Here is a 20,205-nt window from a genome sequence, read left to right as displayed (position 1 = left end):
CTTTAAGCATGTTGGATTTGTACTCCAACAGTCTCAAACTGCAAAAACTTTTGCCTAAACCCACACGTGAAACTCCAGACTGTTTGCCTAAAGAGCCAGAAAACCTTAGTGGCTGTATAGGACACAGGATCCAAGATTTTCTTTCTCACTTCACAGCAGAGAAAATAGCATCTGGCTGCAGTGGAAATAGAGATTTTTAGAAGATAGCTTGTGGAGCTTTCCTTTGCAAAGTTTCAGAATAGTTTCCTGGCAGGGTGTAGAAACAAAGCTGAGCTTTGAGGAGCCCTCCTGGTGCTCAGAGCTTCCCTAAAATCAGCAGGGCTTTAGAAACCAAAGCTTTCTCAGCACTCTCTCCTTGTTTTCCTGCAAGGCCAAATGTCAGACTCCACCCTGCACTGGCACATTGCTGCCTTCAGAATCTTCTGCTCTGAGATGTAGTTTTGGGGGAGAATGTGAGGATTTCAGCATCACTGAACCAATTAATGATGTACCCTCATCACAGACAGCCCAAAAGCACCTGGGATCAGAACTAGAGAGCAGTGGAACTGCTCATAGGGCAATTCACATTACCCAAAGGATCAGGATGATCAAAAACTACCACCTGCTGGATTTATAAGCATAACATTGACCTGGTCAGTCACAGGACACTGCCCTGAAACAAGCTTCTCTTAAGAGCTACAGTTCCAGGCTACTGGAACATTTTCCCCTCTTAAAAAGAGTTGCTCCCCAGTACAACCCCCTCTGCAGTGACATTAAATTGAGGGGAAGGCGTTTGTGGTCAAGGTGCTGTGTTTGACTTGTGAAATTCATCGGGATTTGGAACAATTCCCCTGGATGGGCTCTTTGTCAAAAGCTCACTGCTCCAGTTTTAGCCTCAGCCAAAGCAGAGCTGTACTATCTTATGAGCCCCCCAAGAAAAACTGGGTTTGTTCATCCCTTATTTTGACTCCTAGTCAGGTTTGATATTTTTCTGCTCTGATAATGGGATTAGTACTGATTAACACTCCAACCACTCTTGCTTGCTGATGCGAACACACTGCGGCAGCCACCTGGGAACTTAGCAGTCAGGGTTGCAAATAAGACTGAGAGCTGACACGGGGCATTAAACGTGGCCAAAATGAAGGAGAACACAACAATCCAATGCCTTTTGCATATGGCAGGAGTCACAGTCTGATCAGATCACCACGGACACAGTAAATACGGACAGAGAGCGACAGATGGAATTTTGCTCAGAATAACTCCAGGGCAAAGTAGTACTTGCAAAGCCAAGAACAAACAGAAAAATCCTCCTTAAAATGCCTGCAATTTCCCTCAGATAGGCACTATTGCTGTACAGAGGCTTCGTTAAAACAAGCCAAACCCAGTTCTGTGCTGACATGCAGTATGGTGGGTTTACTCAGTAAATCCCCTGGAGCGTTCCCCCCTGCCAATGTGTGCTTATTCCAGACTGTTCCCTGTTTGGGATATCATCCCATCCCAGAAATGCCTCCCTGGAGCTCCAGCCTCACATGCACCTCAGGGAAATTCTCAACTAGAATTGCATGTAAGCATGTACTGGCGGGATAATTCGTAGCTGTGGTACAGAGCAAGGTGGTATTTATCAAATCTGAAGATTAGTTTTGCTTAATATATTATGCTTACTTTAATTTTTTAAGGCTGTTAGAGTGGACTTTAATTTATAAAATTAAATTTCAATCAATTTAACCTTATCTGTTAGATATTAATACTCCTTGTAAGAAGTATCTTTAAGTTACACAAGTCCACATATGAACATATGTCCCACATATGAACATGCATTATATGGGGCCAGGAATATTTCAAATTTCTAGTAGAAACATGAAGTGATTACAAGGTTTTTACAAACTTAACCATGCCAAAAGAATACTGAGCTTCATTAATAAAAGCCATTGCACCTTGCAGACTGGATGTGTGCAGGACACATCACAGGATGTGTGCTGATCTCACAGCTCAGGCTGCACATCAGCTCAGTACATGGAAATATTTCTCACTGCTGCTCTGTAGCTCCTGAAACTCTTCTGGCCCAGTGAGATAACTGATAGCTAAACACTATCAATGATTTGATATTATGATTTGGTATTATGATTTGGCTTTGAGTGTCTTGGGGGAAAAGGCTTGGAAAAAAGTTTTAAATTAAATTGCTCACTCCAGTGATTAGAGAGACCACTTCTGAGGGGAGAGGTACTCTTTGAGTACCCTTTGTCACATTTTCATTGTGTTTCTGTGTGAAACGGGTAGAATCTTAAGATCTCACACTGAAACAGAGTTATTTTAATCCTGGAAATACTTTTTGTTTGGTTTGGTTTTGCAGTAATCTTTCTTGGTCTGTGGCTGTTTTAGACAAGCCCAGCTCCCAGTAATAGGAACCATTGTACCACCCTCACCTGGGCAGAACTCCCTGGCTGTGCCACTTGTGGAGTACTGGGGCAAACAAGAAAATTGCATTTTTTAAACCAGTTCAGGGTGTAAATATTATTCCCACCTTACAGGTTTAGGGATGTGGGAATAAAGTTTGAATTCCACTGTAAACTCAATGTAAAAGCACTAGAATTCAAATTAAAGAACCTAAAACCGGTCCAGTGGGACTGTTTCTGGAAGAAACAGAATGGGAAACACAACCAGTCCAACCCTTCCTGCTCTGCTTTAGTGACCAAATCATTCTTCCTGTGGAACAGCGGCCATGTGGGGACATCACACTTGTCCCATCTTTCTGTAAACTCATAAAACTCAGCTTTAGATGGATTAAAATTTATCTGGCTTCTAGTATTTTTATATAAATTAAGAATTTCAAAGTCTGGAACAAATAAATTCAGTTCTTCCTTGACTATAGCTCAAGAATGTTCAATAAAAATGATACATTTCTCTTTAGAGAAAAATAAAGCCCTAAATATTTTTAACATATTCGCATCTTGAAACACTTGGATGCCACATTGTGTTTTATATTCCATGGAAAGAACTGGCAGTGCACAAGGAACAACAGCATCTCTCCAGTGAAGAGATGCTCAGCACACCCTTCCCACAGCTGGGAGTTGAGCTGGTGTGGCCAAGGCATGGAACCACTCTCAGGAAAGGATTCCTGATGGACAAATCCTGCTTTCTGTGCATTCCCAGCTCAGGAGCAGAATCAGTCAGGGTTTCAGCATTTGTTAGACCTCAGAAGCTTCTGAATTGTCACTCAGAGAAATTCAGTCACTTTCCACAGCCTCCACTTACTGGGATGTCTGAGGGACAGCAATGGATTGTTTTCCTAAATAATTCTGTCAAGTACCTGTGCAGCCAAATGCTGTTCAGTCACACTTCCTTTGACTGAATAAACAGTTAAAATTTTGAGTCTGCAATGTTCACTGGACATTTACCTGCCTTCCTGCATAAATATGCAACCAGGCCATCTTCTCACATTCGTTAGATTTCTTTCTGATTCAATGTAGAAAGGGTATCCTCTAAAAATCCACTTTCCTACAGGCCTACACACTCCTGTTCCTCCTCCTTGTTCATCCTGTGCTTCATCCTCAAAAGGCTTTGAGGCAACCTAACTCAGATCTGTTTTAGAGAAGCAATTTAATATGGGATAATCACTGGGTGCAGTATCTTCCTAACTGAAAGAGATTTCTTTGCTTTTCTATGGATCACCTCTCCCACATTAAAAATAAAATTAGTCTCACATGCAAGCTATTCCCTGAGAGAAGGCAGGGAAGTTATGGATCATCTCCCTGCAGTCACTCCACCAAACAACAAAGCAAATAACAGGCTGCTTGTTTCTCAAGTCAGTTGCACTGCACAAGACCAAACAGAAGCTGTCCATAATTCTCAGCTATTTCAAGTTAAAATTAAGTTTAGTTGGGTTTAACAAACTCATTGATAAACCCTGCAGTCTGTGAGTGATTTCTACTTTTTGTCATGGAAAAAGGTTATTTTCAGTAATTAGCATGCCAGTTGTAGGCATGCCCTGTGAAATGTGTTTGTGATTACAAATGCTGGTTTGTTGAATTAAACCCATAATATGAATTCAAATACATGGCAGTGTTTGAAAGAGAGGGATGAGTAATTCTGATGGAATGAAAAAATTAATCAGAAATCACATTTAGGGGTACAGATACCCACTGAACTCACATATTGACAATATGGTAGTTCTCATTCTAATGAAATAAAACGAAAACAACAGAAAAGGATGATGAAGTATCCTCAAATCTGAGAGATAAGAGTGGTGAAGACTAGGGCTTGATCTAAAATCCACTGGAGCCAAGCAAGCACCAATATTCAACTTCAGCCTGATTTTGGATCAAGGGCCTAAGTCTTTTTAATGAAGCACATGGAGATGTGAGTATGAAAGCCTAAACAGAGAAGAAAAGAATTGAAAGAGCTCACTCTCTACATATTTGTATGCACATACATATACCCACAAAACACAGGCTATCATTTCAGTTTACAACAATTTTATTTATTGCAGTATAGCTAAAATCTCTTCTTTAGTTAAAAAAAAAAAAGGAAATAGGTAAAGTAGTATCTACTACCAAAGACATACAGAATATTGAAATTATGACTACACTGTACATCATCACTGCAACTGAAAGAACAAAGCAGAGTATGCAACACAGCCTATGAACTAAAAAACAAATAATTAAAAAAAATAGAGTTGCTACTATTTCTGGAAGTACTTTCTGAATAGTGGACATAGTGTTCAGATAAGAGTTCTTGTCAGTGACAGGACTCTTTAATGCTGAAAGATTACATGGCTATGCCAGGTGTGAGGCAAACCTGCAAATAAAAACATGCCCAACTTCCCCTGGCTTGCTTTGGCTAAAAAATCACATCACCACTGCTTTCCAGTCTTTGATCAGTTAATAAAACTTCAGACTCATCAGTGGCTTTGTGGGTTATCAGCATCCTTGTCCACTAGGACTTCTTTGGTTCTACTGCCAAGAGGACTTGACAACAACCTCTTTTTGCAAGAATTAGGAACCGTGTCTGAGTTACAGAACAAGAAAAGAGCATCAGGGGCACACTGCTGTTACACAGCTCTAGAGAGAATTTAGCAGGGCTTCACTCAATTTCATTCATCCAGGTGGTAACACAGGTACACTTGAGTACAGAATACACAGAAAGCGCTCGTCACACAGAGACCAGGAGCTTTCCTTCCCTTTCTAGGCCTACTCTAGGAGGGGGAAAAAGCAAAGGAGATGAAAAAAAAGAAAGGAAAACGAAGTGAATTACTCCTAGCACAAGTCAGTCACTTCTGTTTTAATGAAAACTTACAATTTTTCCTCTGTCTTCACTGTCCTTTAAAAGTTTCTATAGCAACCTACAACGGCTTAAATGCTTTCAAACAGTGGCCGCTTAACAGAACAAAAGGTAAAAAAAAAAAAAAACAAACATAAATTAACCACGAGCCGGGGGGGGAACTAAGGATCTGTTTGGAAGTGTGGGATTCCACCAGTGCTGTTTGTGGAGGCCCAGAGCGAGCCGGGCTTTGCGGGCACGGCGGAGGCAGCGGTGCATGCAGCGAGGCGGGGGGAGAGGCAGCGCTTACCTGCTTCGGACAGGTCCCGCAGGGAGGAGCTGAGCGCGCTCCGCTTCAGCCCCTCGCCGCCCGCGTAGCTGTCGTCCAGGCACGGCCGGGGCAGGCTCCCGTTGCCCGAGTCCTTCTTCAGGCTGGAGCACTGCGACATGCTGGGACGCACCACTCCCTTCTGCTTCTCCAGCTCGGCTGCAACACACACGGGCGTTCTTACATTGGTGGTTGCGGGCGTGAAACAACCCAGAACATCCCTCGAGACATAAACTTAAAGGGATTTAGAGATTTTAGAGGAGCTAAGATTTGAGTTAGAGATCAGTTTTATTAGAGTTAATCAAAATAAATGAGTAGGCCTTGATGAAGTTAAGAGTCGGTAGTTAACTAATAATTGATTGCTTGTCAACATAATGTTTGGTTAGCTGGGTTTTTAATGAAGAATATAGAAACTGATAAACAGCTCTTAGGAACATAAGACAATTGTAGGCCTCCTCTGTTCTGAAACCAACTGAAGCCAGGGAATGGGAGTTCTACCAGGAGTTCATTTGTCATTGTTGCATTGAAAAGGTAGAAAGGTCAGAACGAGGAAGACTTCACTTACTTCCTCATTTTGGGACCCCTCCCAATGAAAGGGACCACCGACCCATTTCGAGGAACAAACTCTGCATGCTTGATAGCTTTGAACTAATTACCATACAAAGAGGGGAAGGGGATGTGCCAAAGTTATGAATATGCATTTGTATTTGGGGTATTCAACACTTGTATAGATAAAAGGACTCGGTAATCACCTGTAAATTGGGTGTGTATTTGAGAGCCATCGCACAATAAACATACACTTTGTAACTCTAAACTGTCAGAGAGTTTTGTCTGTCACAGTTGGATATCGGTACTAGATCAATATCCATAATTTTAATAAATCACCCTGTGCCCAAAGGGAGCTCCACCACAGCTGGATTTGGAGCAGGGCCTCTTTTGGGAAAATGGGATAAAATCTTCTTCAGACACTCAGGGGACTACCAGCAAAATATATCAGTTTGGACCATGACTTCCTTATTGACCGCAGGAATTGCAACACGGAAATGAAGAAAAATTCACTGAAGCTTATTGAAAGGGCCATCATTGGGAATTTCAGCATGAGGTAAATTGCCCCTAAAATTCCTGCTGTAATTTGTGATACAAATCACAGATCCATCTCTCCTCTGTCCACATTATCCCTAAAATTCTTACTGGAATTTATTTTACAAATCACAGATCCATCTCTCCTCTGTCCACATTATTCCTAAAAATTCCTGCAGTAATTTATACTACAAATCACAGACCCAGCTCTCTTCTGTCCAAATTATTCCTAAAATTCTTGCTGTAATTTATGCTACAAATCACAGACCCAGCTCTCCTCTGTCCATTGTTACTTGCAGCTTGTCCAAGATAAATTCCACTGCAGCTACACTGCAGTAAATAGGAGTCAATGAACTCAGCTGGGGCTTAAGCCATAATTGGCTTTTTCCTCCTTCTCGAGACAAAGTCACAGAAAAACCCACATTATTTTGAACTTTTAAGGAGTTCTAATATGTTATACACTTGTAGTTTTTATTAATGGTAATTTTCAATTTAAAATTTAAATTTTCCAAGGGCACTATTAGTTTCTATTATTTTGATTAGCTGGAAAATGCTCCATTATATGTACCTTTGTACTTACACTCTATTCTGTGCTTTTCCATTTCTTGAACTTCTGCAATTGATTCCCTCAAATCATCTGTAAACTTCTTCCTGTCCTGAGGATTTGGTGCATTGAAATTTATGAGTACTTTGATATCTGCTCCTGGAACAGCTGATGTGAGCCGAATGCCATTGGGATAATCTGAAAGAAAAAGGCAAGAAAAACTAAGCTCTGATTATTACAATTACTTTTCTTTTAATAAAAATACCCACCAAAACTGAAAGCTTTTAGTGGTATTACCACAGAGGATACAAAGTCAGAGAAATAGAAGTCTGACAGCACAAAATTAGAATAAAAATCCCTAATGTACATTGGAACAGCTTAACTGTCAAATACTGAACAAATATTGAGAGATATCTTTATGAAGCTGCTACCCTTAAGGTACAATATGCAATATATATCAAAAACAGTAGGAATAAAAAGCAAAAAGCTAAGGGGATCATTTTTCTTTCATGGAACAGATCCCATGATCTACCTTACCCACTTGTGACCAAAGCTTTGCTGAGTGGAAAGGCTACTTGAAGACATTTCAAATGCTACAAATTGTCCTATACTTTTAACTCACCATTTGCAGGAAGAAAAACACACAAACAGGTGCATTTAGTATTTCCTATTGGCTTGTGCTCCCTGTACATCCTGCTTTCCTTTTTTACTTTTAAATAAAATTAAAAATATCTGTGAAATCATATACTGAAGAAGTAAAAGGACTGATTTGGTTTTTTCACCCTTCTTTTGACCCATATTATGGACTTTTAATAATAAAAGGCAGATGTTTCAGGACACTGTCTTTGCCTCTTTTCTAGTTGTACTTAGGAGATTTTAACAGCTGGTCAAAAATACCTCCTGGTTGAGACAGAAGGTTCATTTACAGAAAGATACTCAGAATGAAAAATGTTCTGCTGTAGAAAACAAATCAGTGTTTGCTTGAAGCACAGACCTGGAGCAATGGGGTGTCAGCAAACCTCAGCATGTGCATTTCAACACAATGTTTTCTTTCACTCAGCTGCCTTCCTTTCTTGGTTTGCTAAAGCTCTCAAATATTTACTTCAGAATTTGAGCCCAAGCTCAAGGGCTCCCATGTACAGAAACCTCTCTCCCTCCCTCCCTCAAGAGCCAGCAGATGAGGTGAGGCACTCCCTTCCCTCAAAGCCATGAGGTTTCAACAAGACTTCAACAATTGAGAAACTAGTGCATGTGCTTGGCTTTTTTAGGATGCATTAACTTTGGCTTTTTTAGGGTACCTTCACTTTGGCTTTTTTAGGATGCATTAACTTTGGCTTTTTTAGGGTACCTTCACTTTGGCTTTTTAGGGTACCTAAACTCCAGGATCAAAGCTGCAACTAAAAGTGAAGAAAAGTCCATTTACAGTCCTCAGGGAAAATAGAGGAACTGCCCTGAGGCTCAAATGGTCCTGAGGGGAAGGAGGGAGGAAGGATTTGGGAGTTTTGCTGGGATTTGCTGTCAACACCTCACACAGAAGAACAGGCAAAAGGTCCCAGTGCTAGGCAGGCTCAGGTGGGATACTGGGAACATTGGCACAGGGAATGCAGCAAGCAGCTCTGCACCACTCCAGGGGAAAGAATAAAAATGTTTACAAAACTTGGCAAGCCCAAAGTCATCGGGGCTGCCCCCACACAAGAGCCAAAAAGGAATTTCCACGCCGCAAACACGTGTAGTTTATTCCCAGAGGCACTTCTCTGCACTGTATTGATCAAGTATCAGCAAACCCTCACATCAGTATTTCCTGGTTTCAGTCACACTCTCTCCTAAGTGATCTGCTCCTCCTCTGTATTTTGTTAGTGATTTTGACTGAAAATGGAAAATATACTTCCCATATGGCCTGTTTATTTACTAGAGATATGTGACATTGTTTTCCCTTTTGCAGCTCATCCATCCCTCAACATAATTGACTTCTATCATTAAAAGTCAATTTTTCTATCACCAGTGCCAGTCATTTGTTCAACCTCACCAGCAGCCAAACCAATATTTTTGTTGCTTCTGTTTTAGCAACACTGACTTTTATTCCCTTGAAACCAGGGAACAGCTGCTCCACACAGAGTTACTGATGGCTCTGGACAAAACAGCCCAAAGCTTGCTGGGGACAGGGGAGACCAAGAATATTGAATTTTACAAATCAAAGGGGACAAACACTTCTCTTTCCCAACTGGAAAATTGTGCATGCCACCTGAGAGGCACCAATATTAGAGAGCAGTGTGTTCACTGATTCACTGCAGTGAATTCAGAAGCCCTCCTGAATTGCCTCAGTTAAAACATCTCCAGTCCCCTGGCAGGAATCCAATCCTTTACTTCTTGTTTTACTATAGATATTTTTAAATTTATTTGATTACTGTTTCTACTTATCATGCTTTATTTTTAAAATATTTTATTTAACATGGCATCAGAGAATTATAAATCCTTCTATTTTTAGTAGAATTGAGGATAGATGTATTTGGCCTTCCCCTCCAAACTGAATTTTATATCATATAATGTGCTCACCAGAGAGAGAGAATGCATGTGTAAGCACAGAAAGAATCTGTGGGCTACAGAGCTGCTGTGAGCTCTGCAAAACCTTCCCTTTGGAATCTCCAGAGGCCTGCAGTAGCAGCAGTGGATTTTTAGGGAGCACATTCTCAAGGACAAATTAAAACTAAGAGCCTTCCATGATGGAATAGCACAGGAACAGCTCACACTGGGCTGTACCCAATTTATCAGGGGGTGAAGGTTTGGTCACAAAATATGAGTTCAGTCAGGCTGTCTCCCTATGTACCATACCAACAACTCTGCTCTGCTGTCACTACTGATGCTGTATTTGGGCTTAGAAACAGGATTTTAGCAAATTATTTGGGTTTTTGTCTGCTAAGAAGCACTAAAGATAAAAAGAATATTGGACTGATGCAGATTGTAAGAGACAAAAACAAAAGGTGTCAGAAAATGAAAGTTTATGCTTTGTATTTAAATTTGAGGTAGCATACATTATCTAGGCAAAGTTAAGCCATGAATCAGGAAAATAAATGGAACAGATATCATTATATAGTCATTATTATCACTCAGTTCCAGCTAATGGTACCAATGACTCAGCAACAGATGGTTTTTTCCTTGGCAATCCTTTTATTCTTTACAAGTAATCACAAACACATTTGGGGAGATTTGGCTCCTGACTACAACCAAAAACCTCGGGTTTATTTACTGACAGCATCTTGTTTAAATGTCAGAACAAAGTTAAATCCAGAGCAATCTTACTCCTAAACTCAGGATCAAGTCCTGCCCATCCCTTTCACTTACACCATTTTTGTTTTATTTATGAACAAAGTGGTCTTCTAAAAAGAGAGGAAATACTTACACTGGTTCTCAAAGAGAAGAACTTGCATTCCATAGAGGGAAAAGGACTGTCGAAAACTGTATGTAACAGAGTTCTTCTTCTTCTGAAAAATCTTGGTCACCTGAAAGGGACCAGATAAACAAAGTGAAATACTCATTCTACCAAATGTGCCTGTGGAAAATTATTGCTCTGAAGAATGAGCATAAGAGAAAACATTTTATTTAAAAGGAAGTTATGAATCTGTCAGAAAAAATGCACTGGTCATTTTTTCCCTTTTTTTTAATGCAACTGATGTATTTAATGTCCTGCTACTGAAAAAATCAAAGCTTTGCAGCATCATCTCTCTAAAGCAGAAAAGTAATATTTTATCCAGACACAGCCTTTGTGTTCTCTCTCCTCCAGAACTCTGCTTCTTGAAATTCCAAAACCTTTGGAATACTTCAGATGCATCCTTTCTGTGCTAGCAAAAAATGAAAATACATTTAAGTTATCCTTAAACCCCCCAAATTTAGGTGCTACCACACTGACAGATTTGGTCTATATTATTCCCCAAACAGTTTGATAGAACTACTGGTATCTGAGTAAGTAATAAAAAAATAGCAGAAAACAATGTTCCATCAGTTTCCACTCAAGCTCCCACTTACAACCCCTAGGTTATACTCAGAAGCAAAAGGATGAATGTTTTTTATTTAATCCCTGGTTTTAAGGTCTGCAGGTAGGCAAAAAACCACACAGAGTAAAATTATGTAGATGAGATGTGCCTTTTTCCTAACAAAATATGAAATATTTGGTGTAGTTCTCAGTTTTCAGGTAACAGCCAAGCGCATTTCAAATGGACTGCAACAAATTTTCCTATTTTTAAGAGTAACTCAACCAAATAATTCCAAGCTGTCCTGAGTTCTGTGTGTCTGCTTTTCAAAAGACTGGGTCAAGTTAAAGTCTGTGAAGGTAAATGCACGCTAAAAAGAAAAGTCAACTGTAAAATCTATTTCAACAGAGCCTATTCCTATTTCAATGCACAAACAGATCTGGTTCACAGAACATCTGGGGAACACAAAGGAGGATGTAATTTTGGTTTTCCACAAGTACCTTGAATTCATTATTCATGGAATAAATAATGTCTCTGTTTATCCTTTAGGACAATGTGTGAACTGGAGGTGAGGTTTTTTTTCTCTGTAGTAAAAGCTACTGCATCAAATACTTCTTGCAGAGTGTAGCCATTAATAAAAGACTTCAGTTTAAAAGCAAATTATACAGAATTTTTAAAATTAAGATACAAATCACTTAATCATCCCAGGATTGTGGGAATAGAGGATAACAGATATTTATTTTTAGGAATGCTCATGTACTTAATTGCCAGCGATTTCATGGAGATAGGATTTCTGAATCCCTCATTCTCTCTGCCTGGAAATACATACCACGAGGAGATCATTAAATAAAAATATTTCTCGTTGGTGCAATCCAAGCTTCTGAGGTTTATTTGGATCTGGAACTTCAAACAGCCTACAGTAGCAAACAAGCCTCCGGTGGGGGAGAGAGAGCACCTGCAATAATACAAAAATTCATGGTTCATAGAACAACTTCTAGCCAAGAAGGAGCATTTTTTATACACAGAATCTTTTTTTCTTTAACATTTCAAATATTTTTACCTCTAAGCCCTTTAGACCTTTTCATCAAAGGTACAACAACAGGAACATAAAGAATTTATGCCACAAACTTGCAGGACGTTCAAACTTCATCAAAGTTCCTTTCATGAGCATTTTTATTACCATTAGAAGATAGGATGCAAAGCAAGTTTAGCTTTTGTGAGACGCTGTGAGTTACTTTTTATCAGCCACCAAGTTAATACAATTTGCTCATTCCCTAATACCAAGAAAATGGTGACATCAGGACAAAGCAAATGCATTTTCAATCTGCTTTATTTTCTCAAGCCAGCAAGAAAATCAAGACTGAGTTTCCATTTTCTTATTGGAAATGTCTGCTGAAGGTGCCTCTGAAGCTGACAAGTGAGACTTAATTTCTTTCAAGTGCAATGATGAGATCTCGTTAACAACACCAAAAATATCCATAAACTGGTGCATTATAAGAACAGTTTATCTTTATTACTTTATTCATCTACCATTCAGAAGTGAACTTTAACTGGCAGTATCTTTCCAGAGTATCATTAAATTCTCAAAGGGACCAGAAAGAATAAACACACCACAGCTCAGGTGGAAGGTGAGGTGCAAACTGTGATTTTAATAATTTGTTTATTCCTTACTGGCTAATTTCTGCAGTGATAACAATATTTCAAATAAATAAAAAGTGCACTAAAAAGGTTTAGAAGACCCTTGGCAATAAATTAAGTAGCCTCTGGGAAATAAATTTTAAAGAAAATCTTTATACTTCGGAGAGTTTTTACTGTAACACAACAAAAATTTTGCCTGAAAGAACATCAGTAATTTAAAATTTTAAAATGTAACAGAATGTCTTATTTCCAGTTTAGGAAAATGCTGCCAGTTACAAGGACTATAAATTTTGAAGGAGTAGGAGAGAAATACCTACACAACCAAGTCCATGGTGCAGAGATCCAATCTACAGTAGAAAGACACATACAAGTTGATTAAACTTCAGAGAAACACAGAACTGTATCATAGCAAGTAAATACGGCACGCTCTGACTATGACTAAATGCCTATAAAGTAAAAACAAATAGAGCTATCAATAAAGACTCTTGCCTCTTCCCCTAAATTCCTTGCACACAGTTAAAAAGTCTCCCACCAGAAGAATCCTTCAAGCTAGGACTCCACCAAGGGCATTGTTTTCTTAATCCCATTTAATTTACAAGGTCAGGATTAGTTTTAGGATTTGAATTGCCACATGTCTGAATAAAAAAAGAAACATGGAAAGAAAACATCTCCTGCAGAAGCCTATATATAAACTTAAATCCCCAATTGCAGAAACAAATTTTCATATTAAGTGCATGAATACTGACTTCAGAATATTTATTTCCCTTCCTCTCAAAAATAGATACAAGCTTCTATAAAAATTTTGCTTTCTTTCCTCTGCTTCTTCAAAGAGATCTCCTCAGCACATTCTTTAGTGGAAACAGACCAAAATTAGATTATTGGTGGTCCCTCATTCCCTTCCCCCATGCCCTGACTAAGGCTTGTCTGAGAAGAGATTACAGTTCAAAGCCCTTTAACTGTAACGGGGAGAATCCTGAGATCCACATTCGGAGGCAAAATGCTGTGGCCTTTCTTTTCTCTCTCCTTTTCCAAGAGATGCTTTGAACATTCATTTATATCGCAAAATATTTCAATTCTTTTCCCACAACAATCCTATCTTTGGATGCTCAAACCCAGCACCAGAATCCCTGGGACCTGATTTCAGATATGTCCTGAGATAAAATGACCCCATTGCCCCTTACAAATCCCAGGTCATGGAGGCAGCTGAGCAGGTGACAAAGATGCTGATGTGAACAGAACTTCTCTGTTACTCTTGTAAATTATGGAGCCACAACTGGCAGTGCGCATTTTGAAATACAGTTCTCTACAATACCACAAAAACAAAACACTTTGATTCTTTAGAAATAAACAAGAGAACTGCCTAAAATGGAGGTATTTCAGAACTGTAAAGCTTCACAATAAAGGATTTTAAGACTCCTAACATCATCACGTCACCCATGACTGCAAAACCAAAATTCACCTGCATGGGCACTCCAGAATTTAAGTCAACCTTACAGGGAATGATTTGGAGAGTTTCTGCCTTTTGCCATCCGTGGGCCAGTCTGTAGTGGGGAGCAGCCCCGTGGCAGAGGAGAGGGCACTCACCGGTTTCTTGCCCACGATGAGTTTCTCCACCTTCTGCACCTGGGACACGTGGTCCTCGTTGGTTTTCAGCTCGCGCTTGCGGATGCGCTCGTAGATCCCGATCAGCATCTCCCGCGGGATGTCCTCCCCGTCATCCACCCCTGCAGGGCCAAGCTGCTGTTAGCAGGGATCTCACCCACACACAGCATCAAATCCTGGCACTCTCTGCTTTCCTGCCCTCCCAGTGCTGCCTGCCTGCCTGCATGTCTGTGCTGCTTTCTCCCAGCTGCCAGCCAGCTCCTCCTGTGTGTCCTTGTGCTGCCCCAGACGTGCAGAAGAAATGGTGTGAACATGATTTAAACACTGATTTTGGTCCAGAAGCTCGCTGCCCATACACCAAGACATTGATGGAGATCACCCAGGTTTGGGGATTTTTTGTTTTAAAACTCCCATCTAAAACTAAGACATAAAAAGGCTGATTTCCTGAAAGATTTTTTTTTTCTTTCACACCTCTGTTTGGTATTAAAGCTACGATGAGTTAAATTCCTTTTTAGACACTAAAACCTCCATATGACATTCCCCTAGGAATAAACCCCTGGGAGGAAGCAGAAGAACCATTTCATTTTGCCTCTGTCTCTTACTCAAGGTTCATGAAATAATTTCCTATGTGAGAACCCTATGAATGCATTAAAATTATTTAACCAATATTTCATATAAGATTTCAAAAAGAACTAGTTTAGCCTGGACAAACAAATCAACAAAATAGCCCAGATCCAATATTATTGTTTAGCACTGTGTGATTATCATTGGCATAGCATTCTAACAAATGCCACAGTCTGGAATGCTTGATCCTGAATTTTTAATAGCAATGGAAGGAGTCCAATTTCACTAAGTCACTTAAAGTTGGATTTTCTGGGGGCAGAGAGATGCATGTCTCTTTTTTAAACAGGTTTTAAAGCAATAAACTCTTATCTCCTCTTCAGAAGCAAAGATAGAATATTGTGTCACCCCAGTGCAACAACTGCTCTCATAGAAAACACAGTGAGAACATACAATTTGTTTGCAGATAGAAGCAGGCTGAACCACCTCTGTTCTGTGCCACATGGCTAAGCCTTCCACAACCCACCTTTTGTGGTGCAGTGATTTACTGCAGCAAGGTAGCCTGCTACAGAAATGCCTGCAGTAACAAGAACTGCTGGCATGCATGCTGCAGTTCAGAGAGAATGTGCTGTGGCTAACTCCACAAATGTAACTGCAGCATTATGCCAAGAGATGCATATCAGGCCTTTGGGGTATTTGTGGATTTTACAATGAAATCTCAGCACTAACTTAAACTTTGCTAAGCTGGAACATCTGCTAAGCACAGGTTGTTCATTGCTGCCTTATATAAATCTCAGGGAATAAAATCACCAACCAGGACTTTCATTTTCAAGATCTGAAATTCCAGAACATCAAAAGTATTTTGGTTTTACTGGTCCTAAAATGAAAGGTCCTGACAATACATCCATCCACTCAAGAAAGACAAGATAAAAATGACAAAATATGACACAATGAATTCTGGTTTTGCCATTACAGAATTGACTGAAGTCTGTCCAAACGGCAGCCAGGTGACAGCAGCGTGAAGCTGTTCCCAGAAGACACAGAGTGTCCCTGCAAGGACAGTGACAGGGAAAAGCTTTGGGGAGCTTTGCCCTGAGGGTCTCTTACCCCTGAGGTTCTTGATGAAGTCCTCCAGCTTCATCTTGCGCTCGGGTTTGACGTTGGGGCTGTACATGTCGGTGTTGAGCAGGATGATGGCGAAGGCCAGGATGAAGATGGTGTCGGGGTTGCGGAACTGCCGCACCACGCCCGGGTTGCAGATGCAGTAACGCTGGCTGGGAACACCAGGGAGGCTGTCAGGGCTGGGAGGCACAGCTCAAATGCCCAAAGAACCCACCTGCTGCATTCCAGAGCCTCGCAAACTGCTGCTCCCTGGCCAGACACAGCTTTAGCTTTCCATCCACGTGTTTTCCTAAGGCAATCCTTGAAGGTGCAAGGTGTTTGTTTGTCCTTAACTGTAACTTCACTTACTACAATAACTTCTGTATCCCATTTTTTTCAGTGAGTAATACCCCGACAGCAGGTAAGAACACAGCATTGATTTTGGCTTACTGCCATGTGGTTATTTCCACCTTATCATGCCCTGGATACACCTCTGTCAGGACTGATAAGTGACTCCTCTTTCTCCCACTGTTGTTGAAGTATTTAATGAAAAGTCAGGAGTATACATACCCTACAAAGTGCATGGGCTTTTAATTCCACTCATATAAACTACTAAATCAAAATATATTCTTAAAGATGTTCAAAAATCCTTGAGTATCTTTTCAACTGAGACCAGGAAGAACTTCTGAGAAAGTTCTATCAATACAAATGCCACACGTGAACAACACCAGCAAATGAAACTTCCTATTCCATACTAGCAACGTCCCTCCCCAAACAAGACATATTTGAAAGTGTTTGTATGTCATGATGACGCTGAAAATAATTAGGAAACTAACTTGGATAAGCCCAAGTTGCCCAGTTCTGCAGTCTGACTGTAAAGCAGCAGGTTCTGGGGACTGAGGGATTTATTTCACATCCTACCTAAAAGCTTCAATGAGCCGCTCCACCTTCTGGGCTTCTCCTTGGACACGGATGTGGGCCTGAAATTTCCTGAGTGCTTCATCCAGCTCCATTGTGGAGAAGTCCATCTCATCCACCACACAGCTAGGACAAAAACAGATTCACATCCTGTCTCTTCATTTCTAACAACACAGTACAAAGGGAAGACTTTGAAACAGAAAAAAACTTTTCAATTTTCCATCTGACGGAGATTCATGGAATTGTTTTTTAAACTTTTAGCAGCAATTGCAATAATTGCAGGTAAGCTGTGAAAGGAGGTTGAAAATAACAGATCAATGAGAATGTGCACATGTGAGCAGACCCTTGTGTTTTTTAACTGAAGAGCCACTGGAAGGAAAAATGTCTGATCATTGTAAGTGATGCACCACTGCCACAAATAATTATTAGTTCTGTGCTTCCAGGCCAATCAACTATCACAATGCCTCCAACAATAATAAATAGTTTATACTGCTCAAAATATCATATCTCAGACAGCCTGCAGCAGGCACAATAATCTGTACCAAATGGCTCTGTGTCTAGGAACATTCTTAATTGCAGAGAGAAAAAATAACCTTGTTTGGATACTCTCTTATTATTACTGTAATTCTCATCTCCCCATCATTTACCATGACTTTCAGTTAACATTTATGAAGAAATAATTACTTTCTTGCTCTGAAAATACAGTGCTGACAAAAAATAAAAGGGAACCATTTTAATATAATCAGCAACACGAACTATGTGATTCTAATACTTTGTTTAAAGACTGCTTTAAAATCAAGGGCTTATAAATTTCCTTTAAGCTTAGCTTTTAGTTTTAAAACGACCAGACATGAATCACTGCAAGTAATGCAGCACTGTAATGCAGAAACCACAGAAAGCCCCATCCACTTTTAAAAGCTTTTTCTTAAATGTATAGCTATACAATGACAAATTGCAGTAGCTCATATTTTTCTTCCAGTAACATTGTAGCTAATGTAGATTAACAGCAAGTAATTTATTCCCCTTGCTTTTACTATTTTTCCTTTTATGCAAAAGCACAAGGAAACAATGAGCCTGGCATTTCTCACACCCTTTCCAATCCTCACCTAAACTTTATTATTGGTTCTGCAATAATGCTCATAGGCTCCCCATTATTGCAAGTTCTGTTAGAGTGTCAAAAGCCCTTTTCCCATTGCTGGTGTAAATGGTGTTTTCCCATTCCAAGGTGTGAAGCACACGTGCAGACTCCAAATGAAGCAAAATTAAGGACCTCCAGGAACACGCTGGACGGGGAGGGGAATGGAACAGCATTTGTGTGACCCTGCAGACAGCAGATGCAGCAGGGAGGGCAGGGCTCACCCCTTCCCCACACAATACTCACTCCAGCACATCCCTGTTGAACTGCTTCTGCCGATTGCCCAGGAACTCCCCGATCATCTGCCTGCTGAGCCCCTTCCTCTGCAGCAGGAAATGCGCCACCCCAACGGGGGTGTCGGGCACGAAGCCCCGCTCGATCAGGTACTGCACTCCTTTCTCGGGTTTTCTGAGGAGAAATGACAGGGCAAATGTATGACTTTCCTTCCATTCCTCACATCTGATTCCAATTCCACAACAGTTCTGTCAATGATGGTCAACCACTTTTAACCAGTGTCCCAGCAGGATGGGCTAGTGTAGGAATGCATCCAGCTGAATGCATTGCTCACTGCTAAGAGCTGACAGCCTTTGAGTCACATCTTCGCCTGTTTTCACACATTCCCTGCTCCAGAAGCCTCCCAGGGAGAAGTTCTGGATGCAAACAGCCTCCCTTGCCAGTGAAACAAAGCCCAACACCAGCTACTAAAAGCTCCTGTTGCTGGGAGAGAGGCACCTTCCAGAAAGTGAACTGAAAGCTGCTGCTGAAAAACGAGAAACAAGGAGCTCTCCTGACCTCCCCCTGCCCGCTGGCAAAAGTCAACGAATAAAAACATCTGAAGTGGTGTCACTTGCAAGCTGAGAGAACAAAAAATAAGGGGGAAAACTACAGCCAGTCAAGCAAAAAAACTCAATTAAAAATGGTGTAACTCATCTAATTGAGACTTTTAGTCTCTTCCTTTAACACACCCACTGCCCCAGATTTCCCTCCCTCACACAAGCACCTTCTCAGTTTCTGCAGTGTTTTACATCTCTTTGCACAGGTCCAGATTTAGCTGTAACCACTTTCACATCCCAAAACAAAGCAAACCAAAGCCACTCATTTTAACTTATTAAGAAGTTTGTGCTGAGGAGGAGGGTTGGGACAGAGCTGGCAATAAAAGATACTGATTATAAAGCCAAATGCTGCTTTATTCTCAAGTGCTGCAAAATCCCCCTTACAGCACACTGTTCACTGCATCATCCAGCAGGGCAACACAGCAGAAAACCATCATTGCTTTTAAAAATATTCAAGGAGAACCTTTACAGAGCCAGTAATTCCAACATCAGCTTTATTTTGTATGGAATTATGCTATAATGTCCACCTGTAAGAGTGGGTGGTTTGCAGCTTGCTGGATGACCTAAAAGATATTTCCTTTAAGGCAAGCAAAATCAATCAGAGAGGACAAGGTGACCGTGCTATTTTTATACAAGGTTGATCACACTACCATAACCCTTCCCCAGGGTTTTAATTGCAAATAACATTGCTAAATACATCATCATTCAGTTCTCCTACTCTTTTACATTCCATTATTATACACTTAATACCCTATTAAGAATTAGACAGATCAGAGAAATATATATAATTTAATCAAAAGGGAGTTCTCAAATCTCAATTTCTTGCATCAGGCTTTGTGGCTCTTTTCATCTGAAATAAGATTACACACACGGTCATCTTCTAAAACTAATCTCCTTCATCCTAAAAAGTCCCTTTTCTGTAAGTAATGTAATTGCTATGTTCATATGCTTTTAAAGTGTATTTCAGAATACTTAATCTTTCTAAATTTAAATTCATAGCACCCAACAAAAACAGGAACAATGTTCTCCATCCCCCTTGTTAGTGAGCTGCATTTGTCCAGTAAATTCAGAGAGATACAAACCCAGGAGAGCTCCTCTCCAGTGACTGTCAAAGTAGAAAACAGCACTCAAAACCCACAGCTTAATCCAAAGATCACCTTTCCCTGACATATAGAAAATGCTGGAGCATTACTTACTGTACTTAAAACCAATTTGAATTCCTAACACCTGCATACGCCTGAATATTTAAAATCATCACAAGATAA

The 20,205-nt window shown here is 40.3% G+C and overlaps 1 protein-coding gene across 4 annotated transcripts in view; it reads right to left on the bottom strand.

The window, feature by feature from the left end:
• Positions 1 to 20,205, bottom strand: part of IQSEC1 (IQ motif and Sec7 domain ArfGEF 1) — a gene marked incomplete at its 5' end in the record, with an annotated part of 285,707 nt that overhangs the window by 6,684 nt on the left and 258,818 nt on the right. For all 4 annotated transcript variants that reach the window (XM_084214574.1, XM_084214571.1, XM_084214572.1 and 1 more), the window contains 9 exons: positions 5,546 to 5,722; positions 7,224 to 7,385; positions 10,585 to 10,684; positions 11,982 to 12,107; positions 13,108 to 13,137; positions 14,375 to 14,514; positions 16,061 to 16,227; positions 16,976 to 17,098; positions 18,354 to 18,515. In XM_084214574.1, the coding sequence (XP_084070700.1) occupies positions 5,546 to 5,722; positions 7,224 to 7,385; positions 10,585 to 10,684; positions 11,982 to 12,107; positions 13,108 to 13,137; positions 14,375 to 14,514; positions 16,061 to 16,227; positions 16,976 to 17,098; positions 18,354 to 18,515 (1,187 nt within the window). The remainder of the gene's footprint in view (positions 1 to 5,545; positions 5,723 to 7,223; positions 7,386 to 10,584; positions 10,685 to 11,981; positions 12,108 to 13,107; positions 13,138 to 14,374; positions 14,515 to 16,060; positions 16,228 to 16,975; positions 17,099 to 18,353; positions 18,516 to 20,205) is intronic.

This window comes from Fringilla coelebs (assembly GCF_963513975.1).
Source record: "Fringilla coelebs genome assembly, chromosome: 13".
NCBI classification, from domain to species: domain Eukaryota; kingdom Metazoa; phylum Chordata; class Aves; order Passeriformes; family Fringillidae; genus Fringilla; species Fringilla coelebs.
This window is presented reverse-complemented; position numbering and strand designations above follow the sequence as displayed.